Source organism: Mytilus californianus, unplaced genomic scaffold, assembly GCF_021869535.1.
Source record: "Mytilus californianus isolate M0D057914Y unplaced genomic scaffold, xbMytCali1.0.p SCAF_2, whole genome shotgun sequence".
Lineage (NCBI taxonomy): Eukaryota > Metazoa > Mollusca > Bivalvia > Mytilida > Mytilidae > Mytilus > Mytilus californianus.
In genome coordinates, this window is record NW_026262668.1 from 76,953,476 (window position 1) to 76,975,024 (window position 21,549).

Sequence of the window (21,549 nt, forward strand, 5' to 3'; positions counted from 1 at the left end):
GCTGTGAGTTTTGATTCTTAGCATTGTGTATGAGTTTCATAACGTTTGGATGTTGAAAACTTAAGTTAGAGTGCAGAAACGAAAATGGGACGGACGGAAGGAAGGACGGTCAAGGGTAACATTTAATAGCCCTATTGCCTACGTTGGGGCATAAAATGGTTATAACAAAATTATCTGAATAAGCATGCATCAGTCAGCGTTTCACAAATAAAGCTGTACTCTATCATGGTCACGAGAAGAAAAACTGCAACAATCAGTTCTACAGTCATAAAAAAGAATTAACAACAACAACTCTTTTACTTGAAATTTAGGCGCCTCGTATAGCCATTTTTTCGGTACTCAAATAATTATTAATTATTATTATGTAAAAATAAGAAGATGTGGTATAATTGCCAATGAGACAACTCTCCACCAGAGACCAAATGACATAAAAGTTAACAGCTAAAGGTCACCGTACGGTCTTCAACAATGAACAAAACCCATACCGCATAGTCAGATGTAAAAGGATAAAAGGCCTCGAAATGACAAATGTAAAATGGTCCAGTTTCCAAAAATGTGTAATTATGTAATTGCGCTTAACATATAAGTTAGGTTGCTTCACACAACCCAAATTAGAATAATGTTAATGCTAAAAGTTTGTTGTCGGTCTATACACAACGGTGCAAGTTGAACTAAGTGCCTATTTTTGTTGTTTTAAAAAAAAAACTTCAAATATGAATAAAAGGTAAAATTCAATGAGACATGATCGTTTTAGAGGAAAAGAAAAGTTTTCGACTATAAACTGATGATGGACGGAAGTGGGCACGGTAGAAGCCAACACTTAACCCCCAATTGGCATCGATAAGCTAACAGTGTTTTTTTTTTTATTTCATTTAATTGTTATATTCAGATCTAAAGATTTAATTTGAACAATAAGTTTGATGTATTGATTTTTGACATAGAGATACTGGTCTGAAATAAAATTTAAAAAATGGTTACAAGCATCGAACCCGTCATGTTGACGCGTCCTTCTCATGGAAACAGTCAATTGATTAAACATTACTTTCTGAATTGGCGTAGTTAACGCAAGGTATTTAAGGGTTATTTACAACATGTAAAAATCAACAACAACAAACAAACAAAAATGCATGTATACTGTATATAATGTTCACTATCGTATTTCAACCGATACCCATTTATGAAAAGCTGACCAAGGTGTAAACTTTAACGATTATTCGACCTTCTTGAAGAAGTTGAATTGTGAGAGCTGTGTCGCGATTTGCTTCTAGAATCACTTGAAGGTCTGAACATTTGTGATCTACGAGATGTTTCTGTTATGACTGCTGATCCTAGTTTAGATATGACATGCGCTATTTGCTGAATACTTATAAATGTAACCGAGAGACGAGAATTCTTCATTTGAAAGAGAGTTCTTCCAATTGATTCCTCTATTTCATTGCACTGTTGTCGAATATCTGTTAGCTCTGATAGAGACTGAATTGGTTGTGAACATTCATTAATTGATTTAATTAGCTTTTGGTAGTGTTCGAAATTTGACCTTTTGTTTTCAAAATCGTGTATTTCCCTCTCAAATTGTTCTTTAGTTTGACAAAAATGATTCTCAATATCTAGTTCTAAATTGGCTTGTAATGAATCGATGTAATTATCTAGATCCTTTCTAAACATCTTCACTGCTTTCATGGAAGAGTTTCGTTGTTTTTGTATGTCTTTCAGTAAATCTTTACGTTCTTGTAAAGTATCATTTACTTTAACTAGCAAATGATCAATTGTCTGGTGTAAATCCGAAGTTATGCGTGATTTGTGTACAATTCTTGCAGCTTGATCGATCGGGATAACATTACACACTTTGTGCATCCGCTTCCAACAAATCGAACAACACGAATTCAAATGATCCATACAAAAATGAATTACGGGGTTCTTCTCATGAAATCGACAGTGCTGCGATTTATAAATTGAATCTGGAATATCTCTGATATTTTTAATTGGAAACACTTGGTGTTTTACTTTTGTTGATGTAACTGTTTTATGATAGCTTTCATGGTTTTCACATAATGCTTGCGCACAGTAAAAGCACCAAAATGTTGCCTCATTTCTTTGAACAGATGGACACAGACTACATTCCCTGGACTTTTCTGCTTTCTTTGAGAGCAGAGTAGCCGAAAGTGTGCTTGTTTGTAAGCTTTCAGCAAATTCTTTCGGATTATCAACAGATCGGAACGTTGCAGGAGTTTCACAAATAGGACAAGCTACTGTTGGAGTCTGACCTTTCGACTTTTTCTCTCTTTTAATTCTTTTGACGAAATCAGTAATGCACATTTCGCAAAATGAATGAAGACATGGAAAGTTTTTTGGAGCAAACAAATCTTTGTTGCAAATTTCACATGTAGTAAGATCACGTCTCTTTGGATTTTCGTCATCTTTAAATGTACATTTTGGTTGTTTCTCGTCATCTTGTTGAGTTATTTTACTTTCCACCCTTCCTCTTGCCATTTGAGTCTCCATTTTGTTTAGAATGTTTAATCCACATAATAATTTTATGAAAATTTTGTGTAAACTATGCCTATGCAACACAAATTCTAAACAAAATTCATGAAGGGAAACGAAGTGTTAGGGCTTTTTGTTTTAAATTTAGTTCTTTGGTTCAATAATTTGTTAAAATATATAATTATAGAGAAAGCTTCAAATTACAGTTATGAATAAAATCAGTGTTCAGGTAAATGGTCAATGAACAACAAAGCTTATTGTGATTTTTGACATAAATCAGAGTCGGATAGTGGTTTGACATTCTATAAACCATTCTCTTTTCCTAGGAATAACAAAATTAATCAAAATCATTTTATTGGATTAGTAGGAAAATAAAAAGAACACAAGATATATAAGAATAAAACTGAACAAATTCCTGGTCATTTTACATGAGCAAAACCCATACCGCATAGTGAGCTATAAAAGGCCCATAAATGACAAATGTAAAACAATTCAAACGAGGAAACTAACGTTTTATGTACAAAACAATAAACGAAAAACAAATATGTTATACAACAACAAACGACAACCAAAGAATTACAGGCTCCTAGTTTGGGACAGGCACACACAAAAAGCAGCAAACCATGAATAAAAACCAAACAAGAAAAGGAAAAGCGCTTATATTCAATTGTATTGGTATCACAGAATACAAAAACGTAATTAGAAAAGGCAATAGTGAAAAATACATTTACTGTACAAGTTAAACGTTCGCAGTAACTGAAGCAATCCCAAATAATTAATCTATGAAACAAGACTCCATACGTTCTGATATCAGTCACTGCATGTGTTTCTAAACAGCAACGTCATAATTAGTGTAAGAAGAACATGTTGTAGTGCAATGCTCGTAATACCTCATTGAAAAAAGTTCCAAATATAGGGAGGAACAAATTAATTATAACATAAAAGAGAGGCGAAAGATATCAAAGGGACATTAAAACTCATAAGTCGAAAATAAACTGACAATGCCATGGCAAAAAAAGATAAAAGACCAAAAGACAAACAACAAAGTATTTCTTATTTGTAGTATACATGCATTAAGAAATGAAGAAAGATAAGGTCAAGCTTTTCTCAGATTTTTTTGGACTCTGTTGGATAGTTGTCATTGGCAATCATGCCACATCTCCTTATCAATAAATAAGCTGTCCAAAGTCAGGAGCCTGTTGTTCGGTGGTTTTGTTTGTTGATGTGGTTCGTAAGTGTTTCTCGTTTCTCGTTTTTTATATAAATTAGACCGTTGGTTTTCCTGTTTGAATTGTTTTAAACTAGTCATGTTGGTGCCCTTTATAGCTTGCTGTTCGGTGTGAGCCAAGGCTCCGTGTTGAAGACTGTACTTTAACCTATAATTGTTAACTTTTTACACATTGTGACTTGAATGGAGAGTTGTCTCATTGGCATTCATACCATATCTTTTTATTTCTATAACGATCAAAGGCAAACATTAGTCCAACCGAACTACACAGAAACTTTACAATTGAATAACAGCTCGGACATACTATATTGTTTGTATACTATTTCCAGATAACAGGAATAGGGAGAGAACTCGCTGCTCTTATAGCATAAGTAGTTCCTGTTCCACCATCGGCACTCGTTATTGTTTTGAAAATATTGTATTACAAATTTAAACATATACTTGAAAAATGTGTACATCTAAATCATTCTTCGCTACGTTATTATCTAGTATTGTTTTTCTTTTACCTGTGTTATTGTTGTCTATAATACCGATATTAAAGAGTTGGGTGCTTTTTAACTAAATTGTAATCGCACGTACTTCAGACAATGATTTATATTGAAAAGGGGGAAACATTGAATCATAAGAATGTCTAGTAATTTCGGCTACATGTTAATGTATGTGCCTGACCAAAAAAAAATTAGCATAGACTTTAAAGATTTGGAATCAACACCAAGTTCCCGACAAAAAGCATTAAGATTTAAAGATTATCTTAAGAGTACTACAGCCATAGTTCGGGGTTTTTCAAAGCTAATGCTTTTTTTTAACGAAAATATTATCATGAAATAAGGCATTCGGGACCCTAAACACGGATTTTTAATTCCGTTACTGTAATTTAGTGAAGGACAATAACTCATATTCATTTAAAGACCCCCAAAACATATATCTAAAATGTTTCTTTCCGTAATTACATTTTACCATAACCTCGCAGTATTATATATGGAACCAAGCAATAGATCTGGCGACAAGAGACCCATAATGTTCTTAAGCTTTCTATGTTTTAGCTTGTAATTTTTATATGTTTCTTTAATATTATTTGTCGCACACTTAAATTTTAATTACAACAAAAAATAAAATACGCAATACTACAAACAACTTATGAGCTTTAATGCAATCCTTAAAAATACCGAAAATAAAACCAAAATGATAAGAAAATTCAATCTTTATCAATTGTAAAAAGAAAAGAAGACACCAAGGGGCAATAAAAATCTTAATTCCAATAAAAACAGACATCAATTTCAAAACGGCAAAAAAGACAAACAATAATAACAAATCATACAGAAAGCAAAAAGATTGAGCAAAACGAACCCTTCGAAAAAAACCTTGGGTTAACTTTTGTGCTCCAGAGGAGTCGGCAGTTCCTGCTTCGCTTGTCTAACCCGCCATGTTAATTTAATTGATGAGTATAACTGTTATCGAATATCAAAACTGTATGGATGTGTTAGTTAGATACAGACCTTGATTGTTCCTGTTTAATGTCTTCCCTACTTTAATGGACTTGGTACAATTTAAAGCTAGAGATATTGTATAAGACACGTGAATATTGTTGAAGACTTACTGTAGCCCTCTATATTCCTTTCGGCTATCTTTCGTTTGGTTGCTGTCTTATTGACATTCATTCACATCTCATTTTATTCAAAGAAACATAATATTCTCGCATGATATAAAAAAAAAACATGAAGGATTACCAACTTCGTCTTTTGTTGGTATTGGAAGCATATGGAAATATGAAGCTCATGTGATGTCTAGTGTCATATATGACTTTGTAAAATAAATAAATATAAATGATTTAAGCAAGCTATCGTGTTGTGTTACTGCACGACCAACAAGTGTCAATATGATCGATTGAATGCTACCGGACAAGTCAATAGCCGACCAAATAGAGACAATACATAATGATCCAAACATTGCGCGCGTAGTTTTTGACTACCATGCAACTATCCAAAGACAGAAGAAATCTACTTGAATTTAAAAAAGGCAATGGTAACCTCTGATGAAAATATCTTAATTTTGTATAAAAAAGACAACAGATATCTAAGAAACTACTTTAATAGTGGCACTGAATATTGCACTTTCCATTAAAAGATACAAAATGCTAAAAACCCTTATAAATATATTTAAAAAAAACATGTATAAAATTTATCACAGAAATAAAGCTATATGAAATGTTGATTAAAGTTTACAAAGCTTGCTGTCAAAACGAACAACTTGCTCTTCTACTGGAACCTCTTTCTTCCAGACAGGAGGTATAATACATTGGGCTTCACCTAAACGAGGTCTCCATACCAGCATCTGAGCACTATTGGCATTTGGTGGCATTAAAGAACATCTAGGAATCGGAATATTGTTTTCTAAAACAGTGGGCTGCTTTGGAACTACAGAGGTGACAAGTTTGGCCCTTGCGCCGAGAGCTTTCTTTGGGTCAACATTAATTTCCAGTTTCATATTCCAGCGAACGGTTTTCAAAATATAAGCATTTTGAGTTGTCATGTTCCATGCAACTAACCATACATAAAAACTCTGGTCACGAATAATATGACTAAGGTTTGGTTCAGTTTGGTTACGGTTAGATGGGTTTCTCCAAGTTACGTGAGGATGAAAGTTATCGTTCATGGCGATGGTTGCAGATTGGTACATTTTGCAAGGCCCTTCAAAAACAACTGTTTCGTTTCTTGAACCGTACCATGGGTAATGATGTCCATCACAATCGCTGATCATTGATTGCTGACCACTTGTCAGCTCTGGAAATTCCCAACTTGTGCTAAAAATAATATAAACGATTAAATCCTATATCGATGTACAATTGGTTGTAGAATTGACATTTTAACATTTTACCTGACTGCATTTAGAATAATAGCTAAAACTAAATCGATTCTTCGATTGTTTTATCTGTAAATAAATCTGCTGTGCATTTCTTTCTGTGTGCAATATTCTTGTGTGCATGCCGTTTTGAAAAGATAGTAAAAATTATATACCTTCTCTTTTACAAAGGCTTCATGCAACTTTAAAAAAAATTCTCGAAGCAAGTTGAAGAGTTAATTTCCTTGAAGGGAATTTTGTTGCGAACTTCGATCTAAATTGTACAGGCTTTCACAATTTTTTTCGTATTTCCATTTTAACGAGAGACAATAAGATTTGAAAGAAGATTTGTGTTTGATGTTGTGAAAAATGTGGGAATATTGCATATTGTAAAAACTGCCTCCCTGTGAAAAATACATCAGGCAATGAAAGACAAAAAAATAGCCAAATCAGTGTCAACTAGCATGTGCTTAAGCCGAAAACAAATCCTGAAAATTGACATGCGATTAGGCGGATCCAGGGGGGCCCGGGGGGGGGGGGGGGGGAGCCCCCCCTTTCGTGGAAAAAATTTGGTTGATTATATAGGGAATTACTGAAGCATGACTGGAGCGATAATGAAACAATAAATAAATTATTTGATTAATTAAACTATCTATGGTTTTATATTCTAGATTGCTTTTGGATTAAAAAAAAACGAAAGTAAACTGTTTTTTATGTTGTTTCTCATTTTGAAATGGAAAAATGAAAAAACAAATTGCAGTTTAAAAGTTTTCGTACGAACCAATTTTTACAATTCGAAAAAATAAAACCCGATTTGTTTTCATTTTTCATTTTTTTTTTTTTTCTTATTTTCAAATTAAAAAACCATTTTGTGTTCTTCTAATTTATCTAAATAACCACTTTGTTCGTTTTTCCTTTTTTCAGAATTAAGATGATTTGATATAAAAAATGAAAACTATAAACATAGTTCGATTTCATTTTTCAATTTGAATATAAAAAAATCAATAAATAGTTTATAAAAAAAAAATTGCAAACTTAGCTCGTGGAGATGTGGAGTGTTCGTCTATAGAATGCAAATCGGGGGCACGAAAACCATGACTGTACGTGCTCTCCATGACGACGTTACAACAATTAGTATGAGTATAGCAAAACGATTGAAAAGCTTGATTTTACTCGTATAATTTCCTAGTATTCTCATTAAAATATAGTTTTTATAATGCTTCAATTGATAGTATAATGGTACTTTAGAATTGAATGCTTCTTTTTGTAAATTTATTGGGTGTAAAAGCGTTGACCGAAGTTCATTTTGTATGAAGCGCGGAAGCGCTTCATTCTAAAAATGTGCGCACGGTCAACGCTTTTACAACCCTATAAAATTACTAAAAGAAGCATTCAATACTTATAATTACATTTTTTTGCTAGGATCATGAAACACGATTTCTATCAAGTTTTCTTTTTATTTACCTGTGCACTTTATTGTGGAAGCTCGTATCATCATGAATGTTACATTTCATTTTGAAATGAAGGTTAATTTTAGAATGACGCGAGATTGATGTTAGCCAATCAAAATAACGTATTATAATGAAACATACATGTATTGTAATTATTTCGTATTATTAATACATAATCTATTCGTCCCAGTTGTAGAAGCTTTGAGCTTGTGAACATTTGTTGGATATGAAGCGCATTGATAGACAATTATTTACAATAAAAAAATATTCAATAAATTTTATTATTTTTACTTTATAGTTTTGTTTTATGAGGAATTAGCAACTATTTTAATTCGATATTTTACTATTAGATGTACTTGATATAGGACAAAGTCAACTTGATGGACCTTTTCTATAAACCATTTCCCAAAAGAAAAATAAACCAAGTGTTAAATTTAGTTATATAACCTTCAACTTGTAAACTTGTTTACTAAAAGTAGTAAAATATATTAATGCTTACTCGTTAAAAACAGAACATTCGATTGGAAACATATTTGGTATAAAATTAGAGCTGTTTGGGGTTGATTGACAGATTAATTGTTTTTTTCTCTACGTTCATGAAGTTGCAAATATTGCATACATATTCAGGATACGATTTTAGATAGGTGATATAGTTGGTGAAAAGAAATGAGGATTTTGAATAAGGAAAAAGCTGGTGGTAACAATTTAGCGCTACCACTTTTGGATATTTATTAATTTAATATTTATCCGATTTATTGTAAAAGCTTACACGGTAAAACTGGACAAAGTACTATGAAATACAGAATTGTCCTGTTTATCTTGAAACTTATCATTAATTTTGCAATTAGCAAATAGAATGACATAACAATTTCTGATAAGAGTGCACTGAGGACCCAAAAAAAAATTTGAAATATATGCCCTTTTACGAAGATTTATACCGGTACTTATTGTCTGTATTTACTTACTATCCTTCATCTCCGTATGTGTTGTGGAACATCATATCTGTACAGGCCTGTATCCAACCAACTTTCCATTTCTGCTGCTCAGTCATCGGGGCTAATTCAATAGTAGCACTCACCCTGAATACAGACAAGTTGGTTTAGTTATACTGAGTTTTTCTAAAAAATAACTTAACGTTATTTAAAAAGAGTACATGGATTTGATACTAGTACTTTATTATTTTGACTGCAAGTCATATAATTAACTATTTTCAAATCCATTACACTCGTAGTTTCTCCGCCAAGTACAGTACAGTGAATCAAAATGTTCAAAGTTATCCAAATGATTGGGAATTGAATTTGATTTCATATTATTATAAATCTTGCTGCAGAGGGTGTCAATATTGTTTGTACGCCTATAACGGCATATTAGGAACCTCGTCAGTAGGAAAAATTGTGTTTTATCAATATTTATATGGTAATCTCTGGCATAGACACTTGAGGGCGTGGCCTCATTATTTTCTGTGTCATATGTATTTTCAATGAAAATTTCTTCATTCAGATTTCATCTAATTTTATTTTACGCGCTAAAGAGTTATTTTCATGTCGTTCTGGTCACAGTAAATCAGACAGAAGCTTTATTTAGATCTGGGACTATTATACTAATATATTATGTCCCAGTTTATAGTCGATACATATACTAACAATATCAAAGATTTTAAAACCGATATAGATACTGCACTTAAATAAAAATTACATACATGAGACATATCATGCAAAATACAGATAAAGTTAAAACATATACACTTTTAAAAACATACTTGAGGGGGTGACACGGGGTGCTCATTTTCCAAATACCGCTTTTTTTCTAATTTTTTACACCAAGAGTTCCAAGTGGTGAAGTTGAAAATATCCCTTAGAAAATTTTACTGACACACCAAATAGCTAGTCAGGCTATATAAAAATTAAAAGAAAGTCTGCAGGCCTTTTTGACACCGATATTTCAATTAAAATATTAAAGAAACAAGCGGATACATTCGAAAGCAACTGGACAGAGCGTCATTTTCATATTGAAATTAAAGAAATTAGGGGGAGGGTCATACAGGCGGACAACTTTTTGAAACGCCACGGTGATCACAATCGAATATTTCTATATAAAACTAAAACACAATGAGATATTGCATTTGTCACGGAATATTTTCGAATGATGGGGCCGAATCGACTTGAGCTGTATCGTCTATATTACAAGAAGCTTATATATGAAGTACATTGTAGTACTGTCCCTCTAAAATACTGAAGCTGAAATATTAATAAAAGAATCAGTATTTTTTTTTTTCATAAAAAAATAAAATGTAATTCCTTTTTACTTTTTTTTTTAAAGCACTACATTTAGGTCTATCAGTTTCGTCAAGGTTAAAACTAACCTGAAATTGGGAGTTCTGTATTTAAGAACAGACTGTGATGTTTCATCCACCACTGTAGGCTGTTTTTCAATTCTTGCGTTAAGATTAAGAACTCTAATTTTTTGGTGGATTTCTTTCAAATTGTTGATTCCAATTGCAGTCTCGTTTAACCAAGCCGATGACCGATTGCCCATCTCTCTTCCTTCCATCGGTTCCGTGCGGTAAAAGAAAAATGCGGTCGTGTCTCATTTATTCACTTTTATCCGCAAAAGGTTGCATTCGTATTTGCCGGTCCCGAAATTCTTTGGGTTTTATTATGACGTCACAAAGGGAATTCCTTCAAGAGGTTTTAAATTTGTTTATAATCAAATATATATAAAGGGGTGATTAGTCATATCTAGCAATTTCGTATTGGCTATGCAGAATATTAGTTTATTGAATAGGAAAATGTAAGATAGAAGTTTTAAAATAGCTATGGTAACAACTAAGTAGTCTATTTATAGATAGAACTACCCATAATGCCTTACACAAGGAATTCCCGGATACCGTGTTTTACCTGAGCTTGCTCCATTTAAAATTAAAGTGTACAAACGAATGAATAATTCACCCAAGAAGCATGTCAGCAATACAGAGACGTAAAAGGCGTGGTAATGCATCAAGAAGAGAAGTCAATCCAGAAGAAAAGTTGAAGAAAGCGATTGATTCATTCATGAAAACAGTCACTACGCTTGATGATGAGTTGACACAGCACTGTGGACTGTGTGCCGATGCAAACCGACCCCTAGGGAATTTAAGACCATTGATGAAGGCTCTAGAAATATCATGTCATGGTATTCCTTGGATTTTCGGTACCATAGCAGTCCTAGTTACAACGCACATACCAGAACACTTTGAAATTGCAGTTAATCTATTGATAGGTACATATCATATGTCAATACAAGAATTATCTCCCTCCACTTTTTATTCTGTGTTTGCTGTAGTATTGTTCCTCCGTTGAATGTTGAATACACAAAGTAATGTCCACTTATATGCTCTGTATATAATTTGAAACACCATTTAGCAAGACTTATTATAATAAAAGAAAATTCTAAATAAAATAAATATTCAAAGATCTCTTTGACAATGTTTGCTGATGAGATCAATACCATTTTTTCAAGTGTTTACCACATTTTTTACTGCAATTCATGAAAATGGACAAAATTTGAGATAAATTATTGCAATGATAGTAAATACTGCATTGAAATAATGCTAGACATCAAAAGGAGGATGGGCAATAAGGAAAAATAGGCCCCATTTTTCATGCTATTTTTGGCCCATGCTTGTGGAACTTAAAGATTTCAGATAAGCTTCCATTTTCTTCCTGTTGACACAGTAATGGCTTGGAGTCTAAATAGCCTTTTCAGATGTTAAGTTTCCTTGATCAGTATCAGATTTTCTTTGAATGAAAATACTCTTGCAAACAAAGGTATAACATTTTGAGACTTTTAAAATAATCTAACATTTAGTAAAGCCGGTATGATATCAGTAGAAATGTCCCAACATGCCTCATTTGAAATTTAAAGAATGTGACCACATCATCAGAAGTTTTTGTATTTTCTGGCCGATTACGAATTAGCAGACAGAAGATTTTTATGCTTTTTTTCTGTGTTTATTCTATGACTAATTCATTTAATTATCTATTAGTCCCAGGTTTATTCCTGTAATTCTTAATTCTTGGCTGTTGTTTTAAAACTGAACTATGGTATATTTTGAGTTTTTCATGTTTTTGCTTGTTCAAAATGGATGAAACTAGAAAATATAGTTATGAATAAAAAAAATATTGTGGAAAGTCTTTAGTTTTACATGTTTTTTTTACATACCATAAACAAAAGACCAGGTGATAGGGTCATTTTAGACCCCAAAAATTATGAAATGACAGTCGAAAGTTCACATTAAAATAAATATTTTGTTGATCCAACGGGGAGGTACTTTTCAATTGCCAAAACTGTCTATGCATTAAATAAACCATTCACAGGATAATATCAATAATTTTAATATGACACGCGTCCTTCGCTTTGTAAACAACAGCATGATAAAATTCTCGATATATCTATACTAAGAACAGACTCAGAGATGTACATATTAATGGCTGTTACTATTTACCTCCGACATAAATCCACATGTATCTTAACCTATGTGCAAACACTATGTGGATTTCACTGTTTTCAAATTGAAATTGAAAAAGGAACTACAGAACCGTTATTCCTATTGTAATGCACAACAAAAAGAATTAATGCATAAGATCTTAAAAAATGTTTAAAATCAAAATAAAATAAAATTCAGCGAAATTTCATGAATGATCTTGGCATGTTAACGTCATGTCATACGAATGAAAACTACCAAGCTGAAGATTATTCCGTTACGTTTATACTCTAAATTTGGTTAATATCGCATTGAAATGGAGTTTTGGTGTATGTGTTGTTTCATTTTCTATTCAATTACATCTCTCGCACATTCATGGATTTCAGCAATTCAACATGGCGGCTCACTCCTTAGTTAAGACATGTTAAGTCAACTGTGGATTTGACAGTAAATAGTAGCCAACGAAAAAAAAATGTTTGGGTTAAAAATTATAAGGATTGAACACATTTTTTCTAGTGGTTATTTACATGTAAGAAGTAATTCATGCAAGCCTTAGATTTATTTGAAATTTGTAGCTTTTATCTTACAGGGGGGAAATTAATAGAACAGCCATACACACAGCACTCTTACCTTCGCTTCAGTTTTTCAAATTACCATATTTGTCCTATTAGAATCGAAATAACTGTAGCATACAAATAAATCTACAAATACTATCATAAATACAGCAACAATTTAATCTTAAAATAAAGAGACAGAATACAAAGAAGTAGATTATAACTGAGCACATCAAGATATCAGTTAGATAACTTGGCAGGAATTTATGTATATGATTGATTGATTGTTACAGCATGTTACAGTGGCAACTATTGCATGCATATATGTAGAAAGAGGGTGTATTTGATATTGGTAGAAATTTTGCCTGCAACAGGCCACTTATAGTTTTGGACCATCAAAGAGTTTTTGTAAGGATTTATTCACATGCAGAGAGAGTCTCGCTCACTGTCGGATTTAAAGTCTATAAACTGAACCAATGTGGCTGTGTATTTATATAGCCAAACTGACACCACACTTTAGCAAGGGTTTTAGTGCTGGATAAGAGAAGACCATTAATGACCAAAAAAAAAACTGATTTTCTATACCCCAGTCAGCTCTTTGGGTCAAAATACATGTAATGTACGAATCCCGCAAAATAATTTGGTTAGACATCTAATTTGCCTATCAATGTTGATAAACAAATAGGTTGAAAGATAGACAGTGAATAATTATTTCATAACTTAAAAGTAAAAGAATATGCACCTCAAGCACAAGAAAACTTTTTACAACCAAACCCTGTATGAGAAACAAAATCTGTAAAAATGATTTGATAAAAGAGTACATGAATATTAAATCTAAGAGCGATTAACTTGCTCCTTATGCCTGGTGTGATGACCCCTGAGATGTAATGTATTCAATGCAACTCTACAGCCTTTAGTATGCCTTACTCAACAATTGCATCTCATATTTGAAATATTGAAGTATAGTTATACTATGTAATAATATATTCACAATGTTGACACTTGGTTTTTATAAATTTTAAATGGATTATAAATAAATTTTCTTTTTCAGTTCTTCTTGGAGATTTGGTAATTGTAGCACTGATCAAAATTCTTTTTCAAAGGCAGCGACCACAACACAACAAGAATGACATGTTTGCCACAGTATCAATAGACCACTATGCATTCCCATCAGGCCATGCAACAAGGGCAGCCATGTTGGCATATTTCTTTGCAGAAAAAGTCTTTGCAGATGCAGCAACAAAAGGAGTAATAAGTTTATGGGCTATGTTTGTGTGTATGTCTCGTGTTTTGTTAGGAAGACATCATGTGTTAGATGTACTATTTGGTATTATTATAGGAATTTGTGAATATAAAGTGTTAGCCTTGTACTGGTTACCTCAGCAGCTGTGTTTGAGTATTTTAGAACCATTTTTTGGTCATTTTCATTTATAACATTAAACTATTATATAAATTGAAAAAATGTTTATAAATAGAGATGTGCATTTTTCCAGTATGACAATGTATGATACAAATGATTATTAGACATTATATTTAAAATGAAAATAAGGTTACTGTTAAAATATACATATAAATTACAATAAAGAAGCTTATCATATTAAAAAAACAAAATCTCCTACTTAAAAATTTGTTTTAATATATATATATTCCGGTGTGCTACCTCTCTATTTCATTTGGCCACATCATGAATATGTAATAATGTTGTATGGTCATAAAAGATGATATTTTTCATAAAAACCATCAAACTGTCACATGACTGTATTTTTTCATTTTTGTCATTTATTCATATTGGTACATGTACCTGTATATCAATGACATTGTGGTTTTGATACACAATTGTCTCAGTTTTTGTCGAGCCTGCGACTTTTGTCGCAGAAAGCTCGACATAGGGATAGTGATCCGGCGGCGGCGGCGTTAGCTAACTTCTTAAAAGCTTTATATTTTAGAGGGTGGAAGACCTGGATGCTTCATACTTTGTATATGGATGCCTCATGTTACGAAGTTACCATCAGTCACATGTCCAATGTCCTTGACCTCATTTTCATGGTTCAGTGACTACTTGAAAAAAAAGTTCAAATTTTTTGTAATGTTAAATTCTCTCTTATTATAAATAATAGGATAACTATATTTGGTATGTGCTTACCTTGCAAGGTCCTCATGCCCGTCAGACAGTTTTCACTTGACCTCGACCTCATTTCATGGATCAGGGAACAAGGTTAAGTTTTCGTGGTCAAGTCCATATCTCAGATACTATAAGCAATAGGTCTAGTATATTCGGTGTATGGAAGGACTGTAAGGTGTACATGTCCAACTGGCAGGTGTTATCTGACCTTGACCTCATTTTCATGGTTCAGTGGTTATAGTTAAGTTTTTGTGTTTTGGTCTGTTTTTCTTATACTGTATGCAATAGGTCTACTATATTTGGTGTATGGAAGGATTGTAAGGTGTACATGTCTAGCTGGCAGGTGTCATCTGACCTTGACCTCATTTTCATGGTTCAGTGGTTATAGTTGATTTTTTGTGTTTTGGTCTGTTTTTCTTATACTGTATGCAATAGGTCTACTATATTTGGTGTATGGAAGGATTGTAAGGTGTACATGTCTAGCTGGCAGGTGTCATCTGACCTTGACCTCATTTTCATGGTTCAGTGGTTATAGTTGAGTTTTTGTGTTTTGGTCTGTTTTTCTTATACTGTATGCAATAGGTCTACTATATTTGGTGTATGGAAGGATTGTAAGGTGTACATGTCTAGCTGGCAGGTGTCATCTGACCTTGACCTCATTTTCATGGTTCAGTGGTCAAAGTTAAGTTTTTGAGTTTTGGTCTTTTTTTCTAATACTGCATGCAATAGGTCTACTATATTTGCTGTATGGAATGATTGTAAGGTGTACATGTCTAGCTGGCAGGTGTCATCTGACCTTGACCTCATTTTCATGGTTCAGTGGTCAAAGTTAAGTTTTTGAGATTTGATCTTTTTTTCTAATACTATATGCAATAGTTCAACTACATTTGGTGTATGGAAATATTTTATGATCTATATGTCAGTCACGCAGGTTTTATTTGACCTTGACCTCATTTTCAAGGTTCATTGCTCAGTGTTAAGTTTTTGTGTTTTGGTCTGTTTTTCTTAAACTATAAGCAATAGGTCAACCATACTTGTTGTATGGAAGAATTGTTAGCTGTACATGCCTGCCTAGCATGGTTCATCTGACCTTGACCTCATTTTCATGGTTCATTGGTCAATGTTTAGTTTACTTGGTTAATGTTAAGTTTATGTGACAGTTGTATTAAAGCTTTATATTTAGGACTATCAACATAATATCAATGATTAGTAAAGAAGGCGAGACATTTCAGCGTGTGCAGTCTTGTCTGTCTTATCTTTTATATGTGTATATAACATGTATAGGAGAAACAATTAACCACTGCTTCCAGGTATCACAGTATGTCATCAATATCTTAAGTTTCAATTCCTATTTTTCTAGATTTGGAAGGTATTAATTGGTATCAGTATTCAGTACAGTATAAAACATTCTGCTTGTACATGTCTCATGATTGTATGATAAGAATATCTTTGTTTGAAGCTACTGACTGTGATCTAGAGTCCTTGGCCTTTAACCCAGTGACATTGGGATGATAGATATTTTTCTGTCATGAAAGAAAAGCTTTCCATTCTGATTTTGAAAAGATTAGATAAAAGGTTGAACTGTGGTTCAAAAAGCCTTTTTTCCTTTATTTTATTCCTCCTATAGCCATGATAGTTGTTGTAACAATGACCTCTGACTATGTGACATGAAAAATATACCTTTTTCTCTGGAAAGGGGTGGGGCATTGTCCTCCAGTTTTATAAAAAAATGTTAAAATTTTGGAATTAAGATTTAAAAGATGCTATCAGCATGATCAGTTACATAATTTTCACAAAAGAATATATTTATTTAGCTGTTGTAATGTAGACCTTTTTTTCCAGTGACTAACCAAGATCAGTTGATGTGTTTATCTCCATGATGGTCGTTATCTGCCCAATTTTGATAAAAGCTGAATGTATGATTTGGAAACAGAAAATTTCCAATTATTTCTGAAACGACCTATGACCTAAAAACTAGAAGGGATCTTTTTGTCTCTTCAAGGGACAGTTTGGTTAAAGATAATGTCTGAAAATAATAATGTTGATTGTGGGATGCCATTCATTATAATGTAATTCCAGTTTGAAAAGTTGCACTCATTATACTAGTCATATTTTATTCAATTGATTTCATTGGACATTGCTATAATCTTATTTTAGGGAATGATGTTCAGGAAAAGTATTTAAATATTGTTACTGAATTCTATTCATCTAATCAATTTACAAATGTATTACAAACCATTACTGATTATTTGACATGAAGAGATATTTTTGAATGTAAGAATCATTTGTTACATGAAGATTTAAGACATGTCTGGTCAGGTTAAATATATGAAGAAATATGATTAACTATTATATGGTTCATTATTGTAACCATTTTCTGTCGACTTTGTGTTGTAATGTTCTACATCATAATGTTTTAGTTAAATCTCTGTCTTTAAAATACTTGTTTGTATGTCCATTTTCCACTTTTTCATGTTAATGGATAATTATCTAAGTGCTCAGGGTATTTATTAATGAATATTTTTATCATTGAAATCCATACCTTTCTGTATAAGTTTCAGGAGTGGACAATTATACTTTGTGACACTTTTCTGAACCTACTACAAATTTTAGTTGCCAAATTAATTTGAAACCCGAAAAACTAATTCATGACCAAATTAAAGGAAACCGGTACATCCTGAAGCGTTTAATGAAGTAGGGAATGAATAGTGAGATCTATTGCCAAGTAGATCTGCTATATTTTTCACAAAAAATGGAGTTAGTGATATGATAGTTTAAACTATTTGCTCCACAAGAGGGAGTATACTGCCGATTTCACCCTCTCATTTTGTTCCTGCATCTTTCCATCTGTCACAATTTTCCAATTTTCCATTGTATGTTTCTAAGCAACTGAAAATTAGGACATCATGATAGTTGGAATCTAGCATTTTAATTCTTCTTTGGGAAAAACATTATCATTCTTTACAAGATTTTCACCACATTTTTTCTTATCGACTACAGATTTTTTTCGTATTGTCATTGTACTGTGCTTGTTAAGAGGGTTGTCAGTCATTTTCAATGTACCTTGTAATTTAGCTGGTTCAGTGATTATGGGTATTATATCTCCAGATTTAAATAGGTATATTTAGAGGAACTTCATAAGAACAAAACATCCACATAAAAGAATGTAATTTATACTTTCATGTATACAGAATATCACATGCTGTTTGGAATATTTATGCATTTATGCAAACTACTAGATAAACTATACTTGTTTTAACAAATGTCTTTGCAACAGCTTATTCAGTTTGAATTTTATTAAAGGTAAAACAAAAATAAAAGAAAGCTTTGAGGTCGTTTTTGAGATACAAACATTCAAAATTGACTACCGGTAATTTTTTTGCTGGAAAATAATTTATTTGTATTATGGAATGTCTGTAATGAATAAAAAGTATAGGTGGATTAACAAAAAATTTTTTTTTTTATAAGGACAGTGCCATAATGAGCAATGCTTGTTTGTTTACCATTATTAACTTTAAGAGTGAAATATTATTATATGTATAACTTGGGATAATGGTATTATTTGTCTCAATTTGTAAAACAATTTCATCAATCATCATAAATCATAGGCTTTCATATGAATTTTGACTTTCATTCAAAATGAAGGTTTTGTATATGTAGACTTTTTTTCAGTGGCAAAATTCAACCAACTGCTTTGTTGGCTACCCTACCTAGCTTTCTGTAGTAGCGAATCCATTTTATTTGACCATGCTTCCTTTTCATGTTGTATTTAGTTGTTAACCAATTGATAGCTCGACTATGCAGGTTTCTTCTACTGTGTTTTACCTCAAAACATATGGTATAAATAGACATACGGGTGTACACATGTAAAACTGGTTTAACCCAGCCAAATTTTGTGTCTGTACCAAGTTAGACTATTTGGACCATGCACTGTTCCTTTTTGTATGTCTTTGTTTGTATGTCAATTTTTTGGGAGGAGTTGGTAGTTGGTGTGGTTCGTTGTATTGTCCAATATTTTTGGTAATTCCTTTTATTCTTTTTTATGTGTTTTGTTTATTCTTTTTAGAATGTTTAAATGCATTATGTCCAATAGAACATTCAATGTGTTTGCAATGTAACTCAACCACTTGCTTGGTTAAGAAGAAGATATATAGTGATTGTTGTGTCTTTTCGTTCATTCACAGTTAGTATCCACTAATCCTCTTAAACCTGTGACTGGATTTCACTTGAAAACTGAAGTACCTGAAGACATCATGCAACTGTCCAATTTTCAAAAAAAAATTAAATAAAATATTTTTTTGGTTCTTATAGCAAAAGATTGACATAGCCATATTTATACAAATAGAGAAACCAGGTAGGGATTTTTTTTAAACTCTGCTATAATATTATTTCTTGAATTTTATTTTTCAAGCACTACATATAATCTGGGTAATGATATGCAAAAAAGGAGGAGGAAAATGGCCCTATGGATTTTATCAAAGTCTTGGTGCTGTTTAAGTTCACCCCAAATCTAAGGGCTGTTCCCTTAAAACATACATGAGACCCAGGGAAGGCACTTCAAAATCTCAAGTAAGGGTGGGTGTTTTTGTAGTGAAAATGTTAGAGAGATTTGCCTCTATAGGTTTTTACCTCATTTTAAAAGTGTCTTCCCTGGTTACTATATGTGTTTTAATGGAACAGACGTAACATTTGTTTTGAAATTTATTTATTGTAAATGCCCTAAATGCTCAAGGACATAACCAGACGAAAAGAGCTTTTTTTTATATAACCAGTGTAAATAGAACACCACAGTATTCCAGATATTACTATTTCATTAGGATAACTGATGTAGCTCCTATCTTTATTGTTATATTGTAATAATTACATTACATATATGTTTCATTATAATACGTTAATTTGATTGGCTAACAGCAATCTTGCGTCAATATGAAATTAACCTTCATTTCAAAATGAAATGTAACATTCATGATGACACGAGCTTCCACAATAAAGTGCACAGGTAAATAAAAGAAAAACTTGATAGAAATCGTTTTTTCATGATCCTAGCAAAAAAATGTAATTATAAGTATTGACAGCTTCTTTTAGTAATTTTATAGGGGTGTAAAAGCGTTGACCGTGCGCACATTTTTAGAATGAAGCGCTTCCATGCCTCATACAAAATGTACTTCAATCAACGCTTTTACACCCCAATAAATTTACGAAAAGAAGCATTCAATTCTTAATTGAAAGTCACTCATAGTCAGAACTGTGTACATACACGTTTTCACATTATCATTAAAAAATTTTGAATGATCTCAAAATCTAAATGATCTACTTATGTGTTAAATGAGATTTAATTATATCATATTCATATTATGAACTAATTTCGTAAGTTTTTGTTGTGGGTAATGGATCTAGGACATTGTCTAGTCATAGGAAACTGTAGATTTTGTCAGACTATGTGTTTTGAACAAACAAGTGATGTTACTTAATGTTAGGTCAAAAATGATATGTGTTTTCCAGCCAGATACCATGAATACTGGCTAAATCACTAATGTGATTCAAACAACCAAGAAAAAGTTGTTCTATATATTTATATAACCTCTTTGAAAATATCCATGTAGAACGATTTACCTATAGCTTCAAAAGTAAACTTTTATTTTTTCATGTATAAACAAGTATTAATTTTTTTGGAGGGAAGATGTCAATTTACCGGTACCTAGATTGACCAGCTGACACCAAGACATTAAGTTTTAAATGTATAATACATTTTCACTTTATAATTCGATTGTACAATTCAGATGCTACACTGATTTGTTTGGTTTTTTTTTCATTTCTCTACATTTTATGTTCGAAAAAATTTTCCATCAAATGTTAAGGTAGTAAATTAAATTAGTTTCTTCTATTGACATGGAATAAATAAAAACTGCTTAATGTCTATGTAATCTATATCTCATTTGAGATCTGGCATCTTTTATTAAATAAATATTCAAACAAAAAGATGTATTGTGCTTTCATCTTTCTTTGCACACTGAAATTTTGTAAGACATAGAAGTATTTGTATGTGGCCTTTAAAGGCAATGCCCATCATTATTTACGTGCTCATGATCAAATTAATGTTCACATGTATCCATGTAAACCAAACTTTTTTTACTGCTTGCATAAATTGTTTTTCGTGCTGATTTTTAAAATTGTTACTTTTGATAATTTGTGTATGTCTGTACAAATGTGAAACATGGTGTACATATTTGATTGGTTATATGACTGGTACAATTATAGCAATAAAAATTAGGAATATTTTAATGTTTTATTATTTTATTAACTCACTTGGCCCAATTTGACCATGTAAGCATGTATGGCAAATCTGTTGTAAATTTTACAAAAATGTTCTCTGAAATCTTTAGATTAAACCATTTTGGACCACATTTTGG

The 21,549-nt window shown here is 32.1% G+C and overlaps 2 protein-coding genes across 2 annotated transcripts; one reads left to right on the top strand and one right to left on the bottom strand.

Moving 5' to 3' along the window:
• Nucleotides 1–5,784: 5,784 nt before the first annotated feature.
• LOC127728212 (protein FAM78B-like) lies at nt 5,785–10,627 on the bottom strand. Its single transcript, XM_052235444.1, has 3 exons — nt 10,364–10,627; nt 8,967–9,080; nt 5,785–6,512 (listed from the first exon to the last, which is right to left on the bottom strand). The coding sequence occupies exons 1-3, from the start codon at nt 10,549–10,551 to the stop codon at nt 5,924–5,926; spliced, it is 891 nt and encodes a 296-aa protein (XP_052091404.1). The 5' UTR covers nt 10,552–10,627; the 3' UTR covers nt 5,785–5,923.
• A 258-nt stretch (nt 10,628–10,885) lies between these two features.
• LOC127728215 (polyisoprenoid diphosphate/phosphate phosphohydrolase PLPP6-like) lies at nt 10,886–14,860 on the top strand. The gene is made up of 2 exons (XM_052235447.1): nt 10,886–11,259; nt 14,069–14,860. Exons 1-2 carry the CDS (start codon nt 10,959–10,961, stop codon nt 14,449–14,451), a joined length of 684 nt encoding a protein of 227 aa, XP_052091407.1. The 5' UTR covers nt 10,886–10,958; the 3' UTR covers nt 14,452–14,860.
• Nucleotides 14,861–21,549: the final 6,689 nt, after the last annotated feature.

Coding starts and splice junctions, on each gene's coding strand:
- LOC127728212 (XM_052235444.1), bottom strand. CDS start 10,551: ATGGAAGGAAGAGAGATGGGCAATCGGTCATCGGCTTGGTTAAACGAG. Junction 9,081..10,363: donor TACAGAACTCCCAATTTCAG/GTTAGTTTTAAC, acceptor GTCTGTATTCAG/GGTGAGTGCTACTATTGAAT. Junction 6,513..8,966: donor ACATACGGAGATGAAGGATA/GTAAGTAAATAC, acceptor TATTATTTTTAG/CACAAGTTGGGAATTTCCAG.
- LOC127728215 (XM_052235447.1), top strand. CDS start 10,959: ATGTCAGCAATACAGAGACGTAAAAGGCGTGGTAATGCATCAAGAAGA. Junction 11,260..14,068: donor TGCAGTTAATCTATTGATAG/GTACATATCATA, acceptor TTTCTTTTTCAG/TTCTTCTTGGAGATTTGGTA.